The sequence below is a fragment of the Macaca thibetana genome, chromosome 1 (assembly GCF_024542745.1).
Source record: "Macaca thibetana thibetana isolate TM-01 chromosome 1, ASM2454274v1, whole genome shotgun sequence".
NCBI lineage: Eukaryota > Metazoa > Chordata > Mammalia > Primates > Cercopithecidae > Macaca > Macaca thibetana.
In genome coordinates this window covers 107,739,972-107,754,085 of record NC_065578.1, presented here as the reverse complement: position 1 = coordinate 107,754,085, position 14,114 = coordinate 107,739,972, and the positions used below count along the sequence as shown (strand labels likewise).

The 14,114-nt window shown below is 45.5% G+C and overlaps 1 protein-coding gene and 1 long non-coding RNA gene across 3 annotated transcripts in view; one reads left to right on the top strand and one right to left on the bottom strand.

The window, feature by feature from the left end:
- The window catches only part of LOC126930294 (uncharacterized), a 57,211-nt gene that overhangs the window by 17,947 nt on the left and 25,150 nt on the right, over window positions 1-14,114 (top strand). The window lies entirely within an intron of this gene.
- Window positions 1,553-14,114, bottom strand: part of LOC126929540 (neuroblastoma breakpoint family member 4-like) — a 64,836-nt gene continuing 52,274 nt past the window's right edge. For both annotated transcript variants that reach the window (XM_050745997.1, XM_050745989.1), the window contains 9 exons: window positions 13,128-13,348; window positions 11,523-11,574; window positions 10,618-10,757; window positions 9,583-9,634; window positions 8,594-8,763; window positions 7,521-7,572; window positions 6,613-6,785; window positions 3,383-3,607; window positions 1,553-1,823 (listed from right to left, as the gene is read on the bottom strand). In XM_050745997.1, coding sequence (XP_050601954.1) covers window positions 1,618-1,823; window positions 3,383-3,607; window positions 6,613-6,785; window positions 7,521-7,572; window positions 8,594-8,763; window positions 9,583-9,634; window positions 10,618-10,757; window positions 11,523-11,574; window positions 13,128-13,348 — 1,291 coding nt within the window. In that variant the 3' untranslated portion in view covers window positions 1,553-1,617. The remainder of the gene's footprint in view (window positions 1,824-3,382; window positions 3,608-6,612; window positions 6,786-7,520; window positions 7,573-8,593; window positions 8,764-9,582; window positions 9,635-10,617; window positions 10,758-11,522; window positions 11,575-13,127; window positions 13,349-14,114) is intronic.

Below are 14,114 nucleotides of genomic sequence, written 5' to 3'. Positions count from 1 at the left end.
AGAAAATACTAAATTCCAGTATATGTAATGTGGGAGGTATTATTTCTCTACATTAGGTGTTAATATAATGACTATTTCTTATCTTTTATTCAAAATTGAGCAAGTGTGCTTCAAGCAGGTGCTAAAAGTCTAATCTATTAATTTTCTTGTTTTTCTTGTTGTATTTTTTTCGATGCTTTACAAACAGCACTACTGAGAGCAGAATACAGATCCCATGAAAGGCTGATAGATACTCAGCCTTTTCTGTGGAATAGGCACACGTATGCGACACTTCCATGTCGCTAACCTGAGGTCACAGTAGGCCACGGGTCCTTCTCATCTTTAGCCACATATTAGAGTCACATGGGAGCATTTTAAAACTACAGATGCTCAAACCACACCCCAGGCCATGTAAGTGAGAATCCCGAGGTGTGAGTTGAAGGGATTCATCTTAATTGAAATCTCACCAGGTGCTTATTACATGGCAGCAGGATTTAGAGATACTAAATGGACCAGCCCAATTTCCCATCATTTTCTTCCCTTTCCCCATTTATCTCATGATTGGCTTTGTTCCCAGTGGTTCCATGGATTGTAGCCTTGTCTCTGACAATTTCAGTTCAATCTCTCTCTCATCAATTGGGCTGGGCCAAAGCAAACATTGTCCTGTAGACAGATTCTTGTCTGTCATCTTGTGTATGCATAAAGCTGGTCCTGGAGTCACTTTTCTCAAAGTTAATTCATAAAATGCTCTCTCATATACGCTGGCCTCAAGATGCATTTTAGACTTGCATTTTAGACCCTTCACTGGACTTGTAGAAGTGGAAATGAGAATAAAAAGGAGAGAGGTTAGAATGATGAAGTTCATGATGTATGCAGTTTTGAAGCCCTGCCTTTGCATGTACTTTCGGAGTGATGTCCCTTTAAAATGTGATAAATGTTCTCCAGTTATCGTCAGCTCAAGTGAGTCCATGAGGTTAGAACACTGAGACCCTGGCAACCCCACCCATGTTGGCACTAGGCTGCACATCTGGGGCTGAAGACAAACCTGACTCCAGGCCAGTGGGGAACTCCCGCCTGTGACCCTGGTTCTAATTTAGTTTCCTAAGTGGGGCTCTTTGTGCTTAGTTTTAACACTTCCCGTTGAGAGGAACAAGTGATGATCAAGTTTTGACTTAGTTGGGTTGCTCAGAAGAAGACTCAAGAGGAAAATCGATGTGTAAATGATGTACTAAAGCAATGATTTCTGCAGAAAGAGGCAATGGAGCTGGGAACGAAGGGAGGAAAGGTAAATTTCCCAAGAGAGAGTGTGATTCCAGGCAAACGACCCTGTGTTCAGCAGCTTAAACTACGCACTTGGATGAGGACAAGGAGGCCTGGCTCTCCTGTGGCCATGAGAGGGGCTGTCAAGACACTAGAAGAAGGAATAGAGCAGAGTTCAGAGAGCAAAGAGGACATGAGGACAGAAAGGGCCTGTCAGGGTGGGAACCCGTGGGACACAGAGGTAACACCAGACAGAGGTTAGAGCAGCTGTTGGAGAGAACAAACGGGTGAGAAAAAGCAGTGGGAGAATGAACTGTCACCATAGACAGAGAAATAAGGAGTGCAGCTATCAGCCATAGATGTGATTACCTCTGCACCTTAAGCTTGCAGGCCAGGGAATCTGCATGCCAGTCTCCACTTGCTGAGCGGGAGTTTTCTTTTGATGATCTTTGGTTTCAGGACACTGGAGGCATGAATCTGGCCAATGACTTGACGCCCTTGTGTGTTGTCTGCTGAGCCTTCAAGTGCATCATCTCCCAGCTGGGGAGGGTTCTTCATCCCCAGGGAGGGCTCTAAAACCAGCTCTGAAAATAAAACCACAGCCAATGGGATCCACTGGCACCCACGATCTTACTGTGACTTTCTCTTCCACCCAGAGGACATCAAATCAGGAAAGTGGCCTTGGAGAAGAAAGTCCAAAGGGTGAGGGGAAGCCAATAGAGTCACTTTAATATTTTCTTTTTTCTTGATCTTTCCCACATTACTGAGCAAAGGTAAGATTGCCAGGAGCCAAAGGTACTGCCAATTCACAAAAATATTCAAGAAACATAGGATTAAGAAACACAAGTAGCTTCCAGGTAGATAAGGCAAAGGCAAGGAAATAACACTGTATGTAGGCTATGCTTTGGGGAGAGCAGAGATTACAAAAATCAAAGTTAAATCAGAGCTGAGTTCAAACAGGAGATGGGAATGGAAGGGCCTGGCAGGGTGGCAGCCCATGTGGCACAGAGGTGGGGGTGTGAGAATCCATAGAGAAGCACAGGAGAGTCCAGTGGGAAGAAATCAGTTTAAATAAGTCATCCCGGGACGTGTCAGGGACTGCGTATCCCCCGACACTCCCTGAGCGCCTTCCATGTGTCCTCTCCATGGGCCCAGATGGTGCTCGTTATCTCACGCAACCCTCCCTCCTCCTGAGGACAGGGGTCCCCTCATTCCTCAGCCGAGGGCATCGCCTGACAGATGAGCACCAGGCAGCCCCAGGGGCTCCAGGAGGAGAAACTGAGTGGGGCGGAGAGTGAGAATGAACACGACCCAGGGTTTTAAGGAAATCTGAGCAAAAGTGGATCCCTGTGAGACAGAAACTGAGGACATGGCCATGGACATGAATGGAGAATTTAAACTAAATGGAATTTCATAAAAAACACTGATGTGAACACTTTCCATGTGAAAGTTGCCCTTTTATTTCAAAAAAAGCAGGAAAAAAGGAGAGGAAACTGGACATGTCAGGAGACTGAGTGTGGGCCCAGGATTTACACTGTTACTCAATGTGCCTCATAGGTTGTTACTGAAAGTGCCTGATAGGGGAAAATTGGCTTCATGAGGGATGGGGAAGGAGAGGAAGAAAACTGGCAGAGGAGTCTGTGTGAGAAAGGAGAGGAGGAGGGGCCCTAGAAAGCAGAGATCTTCATAACTGCTCTACCTCAGAGGACACATCATCCGTGAAGTCACTTTCTAAGTGTAAATTGAGCTGAAAGATCTTAAAAGGATTAGATAACACCCATTCATAAGTTTATTGGGCAATTCTTATGGAATCAGGCCCTTTGCAAATTATCATAATTAATATTCCCAACAATGATTGCAGGTAGATATTATTTTACAGGTATCTCAGATGAGGGAACAGAGATGTAAATAGCAAAAAGACAAAAACCTTGGCCAAAGTCAACAAGCAGAAAGTGGCAAACCCAGGACCTGACAGCAGATTTGGTTCTAAGCCCCAGGCCTTTGCTCATCTCACTGGGTTGTAGCATCGTGAATTTCAGCTTGACCCTGAGGAAGCATGGGAGGCCCCATTCTCTCCTGCACCCACAGCACCGTGACCACCAACACCTGGATTAGAGCTTCATGACTCCGTTTCCTTCCCTACCTTGGAAGTTCCATTGGTTCCCAGAATCAGTGTTGGCTGTGAAACTGCAGGTGGTGGAGGAAAGGCTCCGCCTGGCCAAGCCATTCCCTTGATCCAGCTGTAGTCGCAGACAACTGGGCACCAGGGTGCTTGGTTCCAGCTGTGCATGTGCAACCTGCACCTCTGACAGGTGGTGGCTCAAGTCTGCACTCCAAGTCCCTTGGGGACAGGCCATCTTGGTGGGAGCTGAAAGGAGAAGGCGCTTCAGTAGGAATAATCTGAGTTTTCCCTTTGTTAAGACACCCAGAACACCCATCCCTGATGTCTCTGCTGTCTGTAAAGCCACCCAGTGACCCACGCCACACAGACAGACATCATGTCAGTGCAGGCGACGTCACCTTTCCTGTCTGTGCCTGGGGACGCTGACACGGCAGGGTCCCAGGCTGGGGTGTCCCTGAAATGAAAAACCTTTGCTTCAGCCCAGAGGGCTTTGGATTGTCTAACAAGACCATCACGATTATTCTGTTGTTATTCAATTCTTTCTTGTGACAAGAGGGAAAGTTCTAGAGAGGCCTCAGAGCACAGGAGAGGAGGAGCTGTTTTTCTTCACACACAGGGATGTAAGAACAGGCCAAGAGTTAGAGCTGCGAGGCTTTGAGAAAGAACCACGAGAAAGGGGGCTGGGAGGCTACAGACCAAACACTAACTGAGGCAAACTTTTATGGGTTCTGGGACACTTTGAGTTTCCCATTGACTATAATGGTTTGACCCTCTACCCACACATATCCATCCTATTGCCATATAGTGGGTGTCAGCAGACAGAGGCAATGTAGGAGAGGGACCAGTCCCTTCCCGGAAATTCAGGGGCCACAAGAGCCACAGATCAGCATGTGCGGTTCCTTAGGAAGGTCACAGAGGACACGATCCTCACATTACCCACTGCTCCAGTGGCGTTCGGGTGGCACCCCTTAAACAAATTCTTTCCATTTCCACAGGGAGAGGAACACACATTCTGAGTGGACTAAGAAAAGACTTCCAATGACCTCACGCCAGTCCAGGTTGGGCTCAGGATGGGGACGGGGCCTGTAGGGCCGGATCCACGTTGCTGTAGGGCTCCTCTCTCTCCTCCCCTCTCCACATCCTCGTTCTCTGCAAGGTTTTCTAAGTTTTCTTAAAAACGCCTGAGTGCCCTCAGCTCTAATATGCAAATGCCACTGCCTGCTTGGGAGTGTCCTTTGAGCCCTGAACAGATTATAGCAGGACAGAGCTTGCTTGCAAAGGGGCAGGACATACAGCAGGTGCAAGGTCAGTGTGTATTTTAATTGTTTCATGAATCACTGTGATTCTAGAAAAGCATTTGCTGTTTTGAAACTCAGGGAGAAATGCAAAATGGGAAAGGGGATGGTCCCAGTAAGAAAGGCACTTACTGACCAAAATAGAATAGAGGCCAACATCTTTGTTGCTAGTTTCTTTCTTTTTGTGTGTGTGCCTGTGTGTGTGTGAGTGTGAGTGTGTGTGACACAGGGTCTCACTTTGTTGCTGAGGCTGCAGTGAATGGTGCAATCATGGCTCACTGCAGCCTCAACTAACCAGGCTCAGGTGACTCTTCTACCTCAGCCTCCCGAGAAGCTGGGACTACAGGTGTGTACCACCACGCCCTGCTAATTTTTTTGTAGAGACAGGGTTTCACCACGTTACCCATGCTGGTCTCAAACTCCTGAGCTCAGGCGATCCACCTCCTTGGCCTCCCAACATTCTGGAATTAAAGATGTGAATCACCACACCTGGCATTTTTGCTAATTTCATTACAACATAATCCAATATACTGAGGGACATCACAGAGTTACTTGCTCTTACTAGAAGATAATGTAATGGGTAAAATCCCCAACAATCCACATCAAATTCCCAGAATTGAAGTTATAAAAAAGAGAATGAGCAAGAAGAAACGAAAATTGGATTTGGTTTTTACACGTCCTGTGAAGCTGCTATCTCAAGGGGCACTTGCTCAGAGGAAGGGTTTTCTGGACGTCGTGGGGACAGGAACCACTCTGCTTTGCTCATCGGTTACGCCAGAACCTCATGAGGGACACTAGTTGTCGATGGTTTTCATGAGAATATAGCACTGAGACCAAAACTTGATTGAAACTAAAACCCACACAGGGAGAAAACCACTGGAGCTCTGCAGAGGATGCAAGCCTGACACGCATAGAGGAAGGGATGCTGGACTGCGTCGGTGGAGGGAAGACCCCCTCGGAGGAAGTAGAGCCGCAGTCCCAAACCTTTTTAGCACCAGGGTCTGGTTTCATGGAAGACAATTTTTCAGGGACCAGGGTAGGAGGGATGGTTTTGGGATGATTCAGGCACATTACATTTACTGTGCACTTTATTTCTACAAATATTACATTGTAATATATAATGAAACAATTATACAACTCACCGTAATGTAGAATCAGTGGGAGCCCTAAATTCGTTTTCCTGCAACTAGATGGTCTCATCTGGGGGTGACAGTCACTGGGAGACAGTGACAGATCATCAGGCATTAGATTCTCATAAGGAAAGCACAATCCAGTTTCCTGGCACGTGCACTTCACAATAGGGTTCGAGCTCATGTGAGAATCTAATGCCCCTGCTGATCTGACAGGAGGTGGAATCCAGGCTGAAATGCTCTCCCAACGCTCACCTCCTGCTCTGTGGTCCAGTTCCTAACAGGTCATGGACCCATAATGACCCATGGCCTCAGGGCTGGGGATCCCTGAAGAAGAGAATCTAGCTTAGGACACAGGAATCATGAAACAGGCCTCCAAATAATCGGGAAAAACTCCCAGCATATCTGGATGGCCAGAGAAGAGATAAGGGCATGTAGTTAGCAACATAATTTCAGGAAAGAGAGTTTCCCTATCTTAAAGAAGGAGGTCTGTTATATAAATATCTCCAGCTGAGCTACTGTGGCCAAGACTTTGCAATAAGTCCTTACCACACCCCTCCCCGGCCTGTTTTGACAGCCACAGCCTGCTCTTGTGAGAAGGATCCAGGTGACAGAGGAGTCACTTGGGACAGGAGAAGAGGAGGTTCTACCCAGTGGATGTCTGTGCTTAAAACTGGACCCAAGAGCCAGATTCAAAACAGGATCAGTGTCTAGGGCCTGCCTGCAGAGGTGGTCTCTCTGAGCTGCACGAGTTGCAGAAACAAAACATACAGAGGCTGCCTGGGATGACAGTGGATCTTTGTGACCTCCAGGATGGAATACTCACAGGCTATATCCAAAGCAGAGCAGGCAAGTTGATCCTCCAGTGAGTACAAGGTGCTGCTATAAGGCTGGTGACAGTCAGACAGGTCATGATGAACTGAAGGAGTCAAGTAAACTTCATCCACGGAGTCCTCTGGGATTTCCTGCTCCTTCACCTCTGGCAGCTCCTGGCTGAGCCTGGGGTAAAGATGACAGAAGATAAACGCCAGAGAGAACCAACACCACTGCGCCCAGCTCGTTCTATAGGGAGGCCCTCAGGAAGGCCCAGAGGAAGCAAAGTACAGTCTCCTCAGGGAGATACAATCATCCTTCCCTGTCTCGAGAAGGAGACAGAGCGTGGGAGGCTTTGAGTGCACTGGGGAGGAAATGAGCTGGGGAGGAAGGAAATGGAGTGATCCCTGTGGGAAACTGTTGCATACATTTTATTGAAATTAGCATCATTGGCCAAATGAATACAGACTCTTGAGTCTTCACAGAGTTCCTGTATCCTCAACATCTCTTGTTCTCAACATTGTAGCATGACATGCATTATTTTCATTAACTTTCCTGCTGTCAAATACTCGTAAACATGGTACTGTCTAATACTTGTAAACATGGTAATGCCAAAGAGGCAGACATCAAGTGTGCAACTCCACTTTAATCAAAAAGGACAGAATAGGGGACTGCAGAAAATGTCTGTGACTGATCAGTTCAACAGAGTCAACTGAATGCACATTAGTAGAATTGAAAAAAATTAATAATAAGGAAATACAAATATAGGTGTACAATGAAAAGAGTCAACCTTATGAATACGGCTATTTCATGGCTGGCTGAACAGATGGAACAGGTATATTCTGCATGCTCTGATTTTCCCTGCATCCGAGACTCCAGATATCTACAGTGAATTAACTGTCCCTGATTCCTCAGAGTTACCTGGGGCACGGCGGGTCTTGATCTTCTAGCTCCTCTTGATCCTTTTCAATTTCTGCAAATAAATTCAGACAGAGACAGACACATTAAGCAGGTTCTCCTACACACACAAACAGCCCACTGTGCAATCCTAACATAGGAACATCAGTTTCCTCAGTGGGAGAACAGGACAGTGTGAGAGAAACATTCCAGGAGGCCTGAGGCCCTGTCATGAGAGAGATGCCTTGGTTTTCTTCCCTGAGCCTAGGAATGAAATCTCCCTGTTCTGGTAGATCATTATCCCAACATCAACCGTCCTGATTTTGTGCAAATAGTTAGGCAATTTTTTCACACCAATTCAAGGCAAACACCTCATCAGCTTTCTAGAAGGAAAACTGCAATATTCAGCCTTCAGTCATCAAATACCCACATTGTTCATGGTGGCAAGGAGTTTAGACACTGAAATTTGAATGAAGGAGAGAATATACAGACCTTTGAATCAAAATGAATCTTTGGTACTACAAAGAGACATTGGCATTTCGTGATATCTAGGAGTGACAAGGCCCAGTCTTGTTTCTAGACACATAACAAAAGCAAATGTACTGCTCACCTAAAACAGGCCAACATCAAGGACACAGAGAATGAGGCTAGGTTCTTTAAAACCTAGGTAATATCTTTAACGAAAAGTAGACAAAGATGCCACTGGCCTTGGGCAGGCATAGAATCTCAAAGGACATGGCTGGGGAAAGAAACTTGTAAGGAACACAATAGCTGGCAAGACGAATCTTATTCAGATTAAGAGACCTCACTGATACCTGTTGGGCATGTGCTGCGTAGGTTGGTGTGAATTTGTCAATGTCATGACAGTGGGCCAGGGTGACACAGGCCTGGTCTGAGATGAGGAAGAGAGCAAAGCTCACTGACCCACCCCATGTCTGTGCTTCCAACTTGATTTTTGATTCTGATGCAAATCATCCTGTGTCTGTGAGTCATGCCCACCCCAATGACACGTCTCAGTCCAGCCAGGGGTGCAAGGATTACGGAGTCTACCTGGGACACCAATTGGAGATTTATTGTGGTCACAATGGAGTACTCACTGTCTACGAGAGCCAAGCTGACTTGCATTTCTTCAAAACAGTACGAAGTGCTCCCATAAGGGCGGTAGGAGTGAGGTAGGTCAGGAAGGATGGAAGGAGTAAAGCAACATCCATCCAGTGACTCCTGGGGGACTTCATGCTTGTCCCCCCTCAGCGGTCCCCTGCTGAGCCTGTAAGGTAGGAAGGAGTAAGGATTAATCCAAGGAGTTTCAGCGCCCAGCTGGCTTCACGTGAGGCAGGAGGCAGTGATGGCAGAAACAAATGGGGCAGCCCATTAAAGAGTTCAATATTCTCCTCTTTGTGGTGGGTCACAGTGTGGTTGCCATGGGGTGGGTTGCAATACAGACAGAGGGAAAGAGAGATGAGAGAGAGAGAGAAGCATCAGGAGCTCAGCGAAGTGGCCAGATCACGATTTTCTGAGGAAGGAGACTGAGTCTCTCTGTATGGTGCAGTCGTGACTTACTGAATATCCTGTTCCATAACGGTGGCTTCATTCCATTCTTTTAAATGGTGTTAAATTTCATGTGTAGTGACCAATTAAACATAGCTTTTGAGGCATAATAATATCCCCGAAATCTCATGCTATCAAGTCCTTCTTCTCTCATTACTATATGTGGTATAATAATAATCTTTTTCTACCTAATTTCCTTACCTTGAAATGCTTAGCATTGTGTTAATGCAAAACAGCAGAAAGCAGATATGAATCTCAGGCTGGTTGAAAACATGAGAAGAGATAGCTGCTTTACAGAAATCTCTGGGACTGATTAGTTGTTCACAAGATAACTGGTTTTATGTACTGAACCTGAGAAGTTAATACAAAATGGCCAACAATGCAAGTATCACAATGAAAATGTAAAACATGGTTAGAAAGGATCATTTCTGGTTGGCTGAAGGGATGAATTAGGTATATTCAGGACTTTCTGGTTTTCTGGGGATATGAGTTCCACAGGTGTCACCCTGAATTGAGAGCCCCGATTTTTTTTAATTACCTGGGATCAACTGTTTCTTTTCCTTTCACCTCTTCAAGATTATTTTGCTTTTCTGCAAGTATATTAAGAGAAGACCAGTCACATGAACTTGATTCCATTCATACATGCACAACCTTGTGTCCAAATCTACCTAGGGGCATAAATATACTCGGTGTGATAACAGGCTATTGTGAGAGAAATTTTCCAGGAGGCCTCAGGGTGAGCCTTGTGAGAAGTCACTAGGTTTGCTTTCCTGAGCCATGGAGCAAATCTCCCTGATATGACAGGTCATCATCACAGTCCCTTCTGTCCTGAGTCACAGCAAAATGTTAACCATATCCTATTTACTAACAGATCCTGGAGATCTACTTAAATGCTTCCTAGCAGGTTACTGCAGTATTCAGCATGTTTCCTTCAGATAAGCTGTTTTCGGTGTTTTTGTAGAATGTACATTTAGAGGGACAGATTAAATCAAATGATTCTCTAACGCTACGTGGATACATTGGCCTTTCATGTGGCAGGGAGTTCCAGGGCCCAGCCTCCTTTCAGAAACATACAAAATCTAATAGTGGTGTCATGTTCTGGTACTCAGAGACCTCTTAGCTAAGACAAGCCTGCTAAAAGGGGAGGGAGTCTAGCCTGAGAGAAGTGAACGAGGGTAATGACAGCTCCAAGGATATAGATAAGGCTGCCAGTGGCCTTGGACAGGCAGAGAAACTCAGGTTGTTTGGGAGGGAAAATTAGAAGATTTCATGTGAGATGACAGATTAAATCTAAATCAGGAGGACTGGTGGATACATCCTGCACCCAGGCTGCAGAGGTGGGTATGAATTTGTCAGGTCAACTTTGGGTACAGTGATTTGACAATGGGGCAAAGATGAAGGACAATGTGTGGTTTTGGATGAGGATGGAGCACAACTCTGACTCCTAGGATGCCTTCCTTCAAACTCAATCCTAGAGCCTGGTTCTAACTGGTGTGTAAGCATTGTGTCTTCCTGAAGGTATGAAATCTGTCATTATGGACAGATTGTGGGGTGCAAAGAATAGGGAGCCTACCTAGGAAGCCAAGTGGGGTTTCATCCCATTTGGATTTGGAGTAATCCCTGGCAACATCCTGAACAGAGCAAACTTTCTCTTCATCCAGTGCCAAGAAAGTGACTTCATGATGCAGGTAAGAGTTGGACATGTCACAGTGTCTAGAATGAGAAAAAACACATTCCTCTGGTAAGTCCTTCAGGACTCCCTTCTCTTCAGAATCCTGCAGCTTCCTGATGAGCCAGGTAGGATAGGAAAGACAGCCGATTAGATCAAGACAGACTCAGCACCACAGCATGTCATGTGATTTGATGGGACACAAAGGGAGTGGTCACAGAAAGCAAAGGGGGGACAAATGAGCTGCTGCAGGAGACCCAGACTCTCCCTGTAAACTAGCCGCATGACTTGCAGCAGAGAGATCTAACACGGGGCTTCACTTCCTTCACACAAATGGCGTTGATATTTACATGCAGCATCCACGTGAACAGAGCTCTTGAGGCATTCCAGACTCACAGCTGCTGTTTTTAAGGTCCCCCTTTTTCAATATTTTGATATCATATGAAATTTTTTTTTAAAATTTTCTGTCTTGCAAACTAAGTAGTTGCCAACATGCTGACACAAAACATTCAGAAAGCAGATATGCATCTTACTCTGGATTAACCACATGGGAGACCACAGGTGAGATCAGGAAATCCCTGAGTTTAGTCAGTTCACCTGGCTCAACTGATTGTCGGTTCCCATGCTTGAGAGGGATTAAGAAATTGAAACCTATTCAAGTACCACAATAAAGAAGACAAGATTGTGAAAGGGGTAATTTGCAGTTGGATGAATGGAGGAGACAATTCTGTTCATCACTTCCTATTTTCCCTGGATCCGTGGTGTCCAGGTGTCACTACTGAACCAACAGCCCACAAATCCACAGTTACCTGGGGGGCACTGGCGCTTTCCCCTGTTCTTCCTCATGATCATTTTGATTTTCTGTAAACAAATTCAGAAGAGCAGGTCACAGTAAGGAAATCACACTTCACAAGAAGAAATCAGTGCCCCGTCAAGGCACAAGAACATAAATATCCTCAGTGTAAGAATGTGACATTTTGACAGGAAGGTTCTAAGGCGCCCTACATTAAGTCTTGTCAGAAGTCGATAAGCCTTCTTTCCATACCCATGGAGCAAAATCTCCCTCATGTGGTAGATCATAATCACCTCTCCTTTGACATAAGTCTGTGCCGACAGTTAAACAAACTTTTCTCACAAGAATTCAAAAAGGCCCTAACTACTCTCCAGAAGTGTTGTTGCAATACTGATTTATCTTATCATATATCATGGTCAATGAACGGTTCAAGAAATTTATATAGGAGACTGAACTGATGGATAAATTCCGACAACCCTTGCAGAAAAAAGAGTGTGGTGCTACACAGAAACACTGGCCACTCATGGGGTGATGAACTTAGGGCCCAGCCTTATTTAGGGAAACTTCTAAGCAAGATAAAGGTAGCAGTGTTTATATCCTGCTTTCAAGGTGACTGCTTAGCTGAGACAAGCTGATTTAAAGGAGACCAAGTCTGGGGCTGAGAACAGTGAATCCAGAGAAACAACATCTCCAAATACACAGGCAAGACTGCCAGTGGCCTGTGACAGGCATAGAAACTCCAGGTACATTGTTCAAGGACACAAATAATTATTGCATGTGACAAGAGACATAGGAACTGAACCAGGAGGCCTGACAGCAACCTCCTGTACACAGATGGCTATGACTTTGTCACACCTGCCTGTGGTCCAACATGCTGACATTGGGGCCAGGAAGACAAAGTCATGCCATGGGACAAGGAGTAGAGGAAAGTTCTCTGACCCTTGGATGGCTGTGTGCAATATTCCCTCATAGTTTCTTTCTTTACTTTTATCCATTTATTTCTTCATTTCTTTCTTTCTTTCTCTTTCTTTTCTTTCTTTCCTTTCTTTCTTTCTTTCTTCCTTCTTTCCTTTCTTTCTTCCTTTCTTCCTTCCTTCCTTCCTTCCTTCCTTCCTTCCTTCCTTCCTTCCTTCCTTCCTTCTTCCTTCCTTTCTCTCTTTTTCTTTCTTTCTTTCTCTCTCTCTGCCTTTCTTTCTTCCTTTCTTTCTCTCTTTTTTTTTTTTTTTTTTAATTGATACAGAGTCTCTGTCTGTCACTCAGGCTGGAGTGCAGTGGTGCAATTATGGCTCATTGCAGCCTCTACCTCCTCGGTTCAGGTGACTCCCCTGTCAGCCACCCGGGTAGTTGCAATGACAGGCACGCACCACCATGCCTGGCTAATTTTTCATATTCTGTGTAAAGGTGGGTTTCACCACATTTCCCAAGCTGGTCTTGAACTCCTGAATTTAAGTGACCCACCCACCTAGGCCTTGCAAAGTGCTGGGATTACAGCCATGAGCCACTGCACCCAGCTCTGTCTTAGTATGTAAATCAAACCAATATGTATGTATGCAGCCTGTCCTCAGAATTGATCTTCCTCAGCCTAGACAGAGGCAGGAGGGACAAAGAATAGAGAGGCTACCTGGGAGAATGTTTAGAGCTTCCTTCTCTTCATCATGAGAGGGTTCATTCTCTACAACCAGAGCAGAGTCGACTTTGTCTTCCTCAGATGTGATTTTGGTGCTCCTGTGAGGCTGGTTGGAGTCAGATGGGTCGTGACTATTTGAATAAGTGACAGCACATTCCTCCAGTGAGTCCTGAGAGACTTCCTTTCCTTCAGCCTTCTGCACCTCCCTGATGAGCCTGGTGGGATAGAAATGACAGAAAATTAAACCAAAAGACATAGGACCCCAGGAAGTCCTACTGGTTTTGACAGGAGGCATAAGAGAGTGGTCTCAGAAAGCAAAGGGGAGTTTCCCTTTAAGAAGGAACAGACAATCCTCTCCTCTCTGCAACAGAGCAGAGAAAATCAGAGAGGAAACAGCAACTAGAGACATTGCACTGGGTAGATAGGAGCTGAGGAAGGAGACTCGGCTCTCTCTGTATGGTACAGTCTTGAGAGCACACACAGAGACTAAAAACAGCTGCCACATGGTGTGTCTAAGCTGGGTTGTAGTTAACATATGGTGACCACGGGATTGCAGGTGTTTGAGCCATTGTAGACTCCAGAGATGGTGTGGCTTCTAATTTTTTTTTAAATTTATATATTGTGCCATGAAATGTAAACTTTTTGTCTAGGTGCTTTTCTTTGTGTTCAACTTTGCTAGGTACTTCCTAATTCCTCTGCTTGTTGCCTCTCTGTTATTTATCTTTCCGTAAAAGAACATAAAGTCTGCCATGTAGAAAGCAGCTTTGCACCTCCTCATGGCTTTCACTGCAGGGGAGAACAGGTCTCATCTATGTGTGCAGGAAGTCCCTTGGGCTGTGTGTTCATCTAGGGTCATGCTTACGGGTACCATGAAGACAGTGGACAAGCATGTTAACAGGGCTAGTTCCTGTTGGGTGAATGCATGGAATCAGTGGACTCTGCAGCTTTCTTATCCTGCATCTGGAATCTGTAACTACCTTC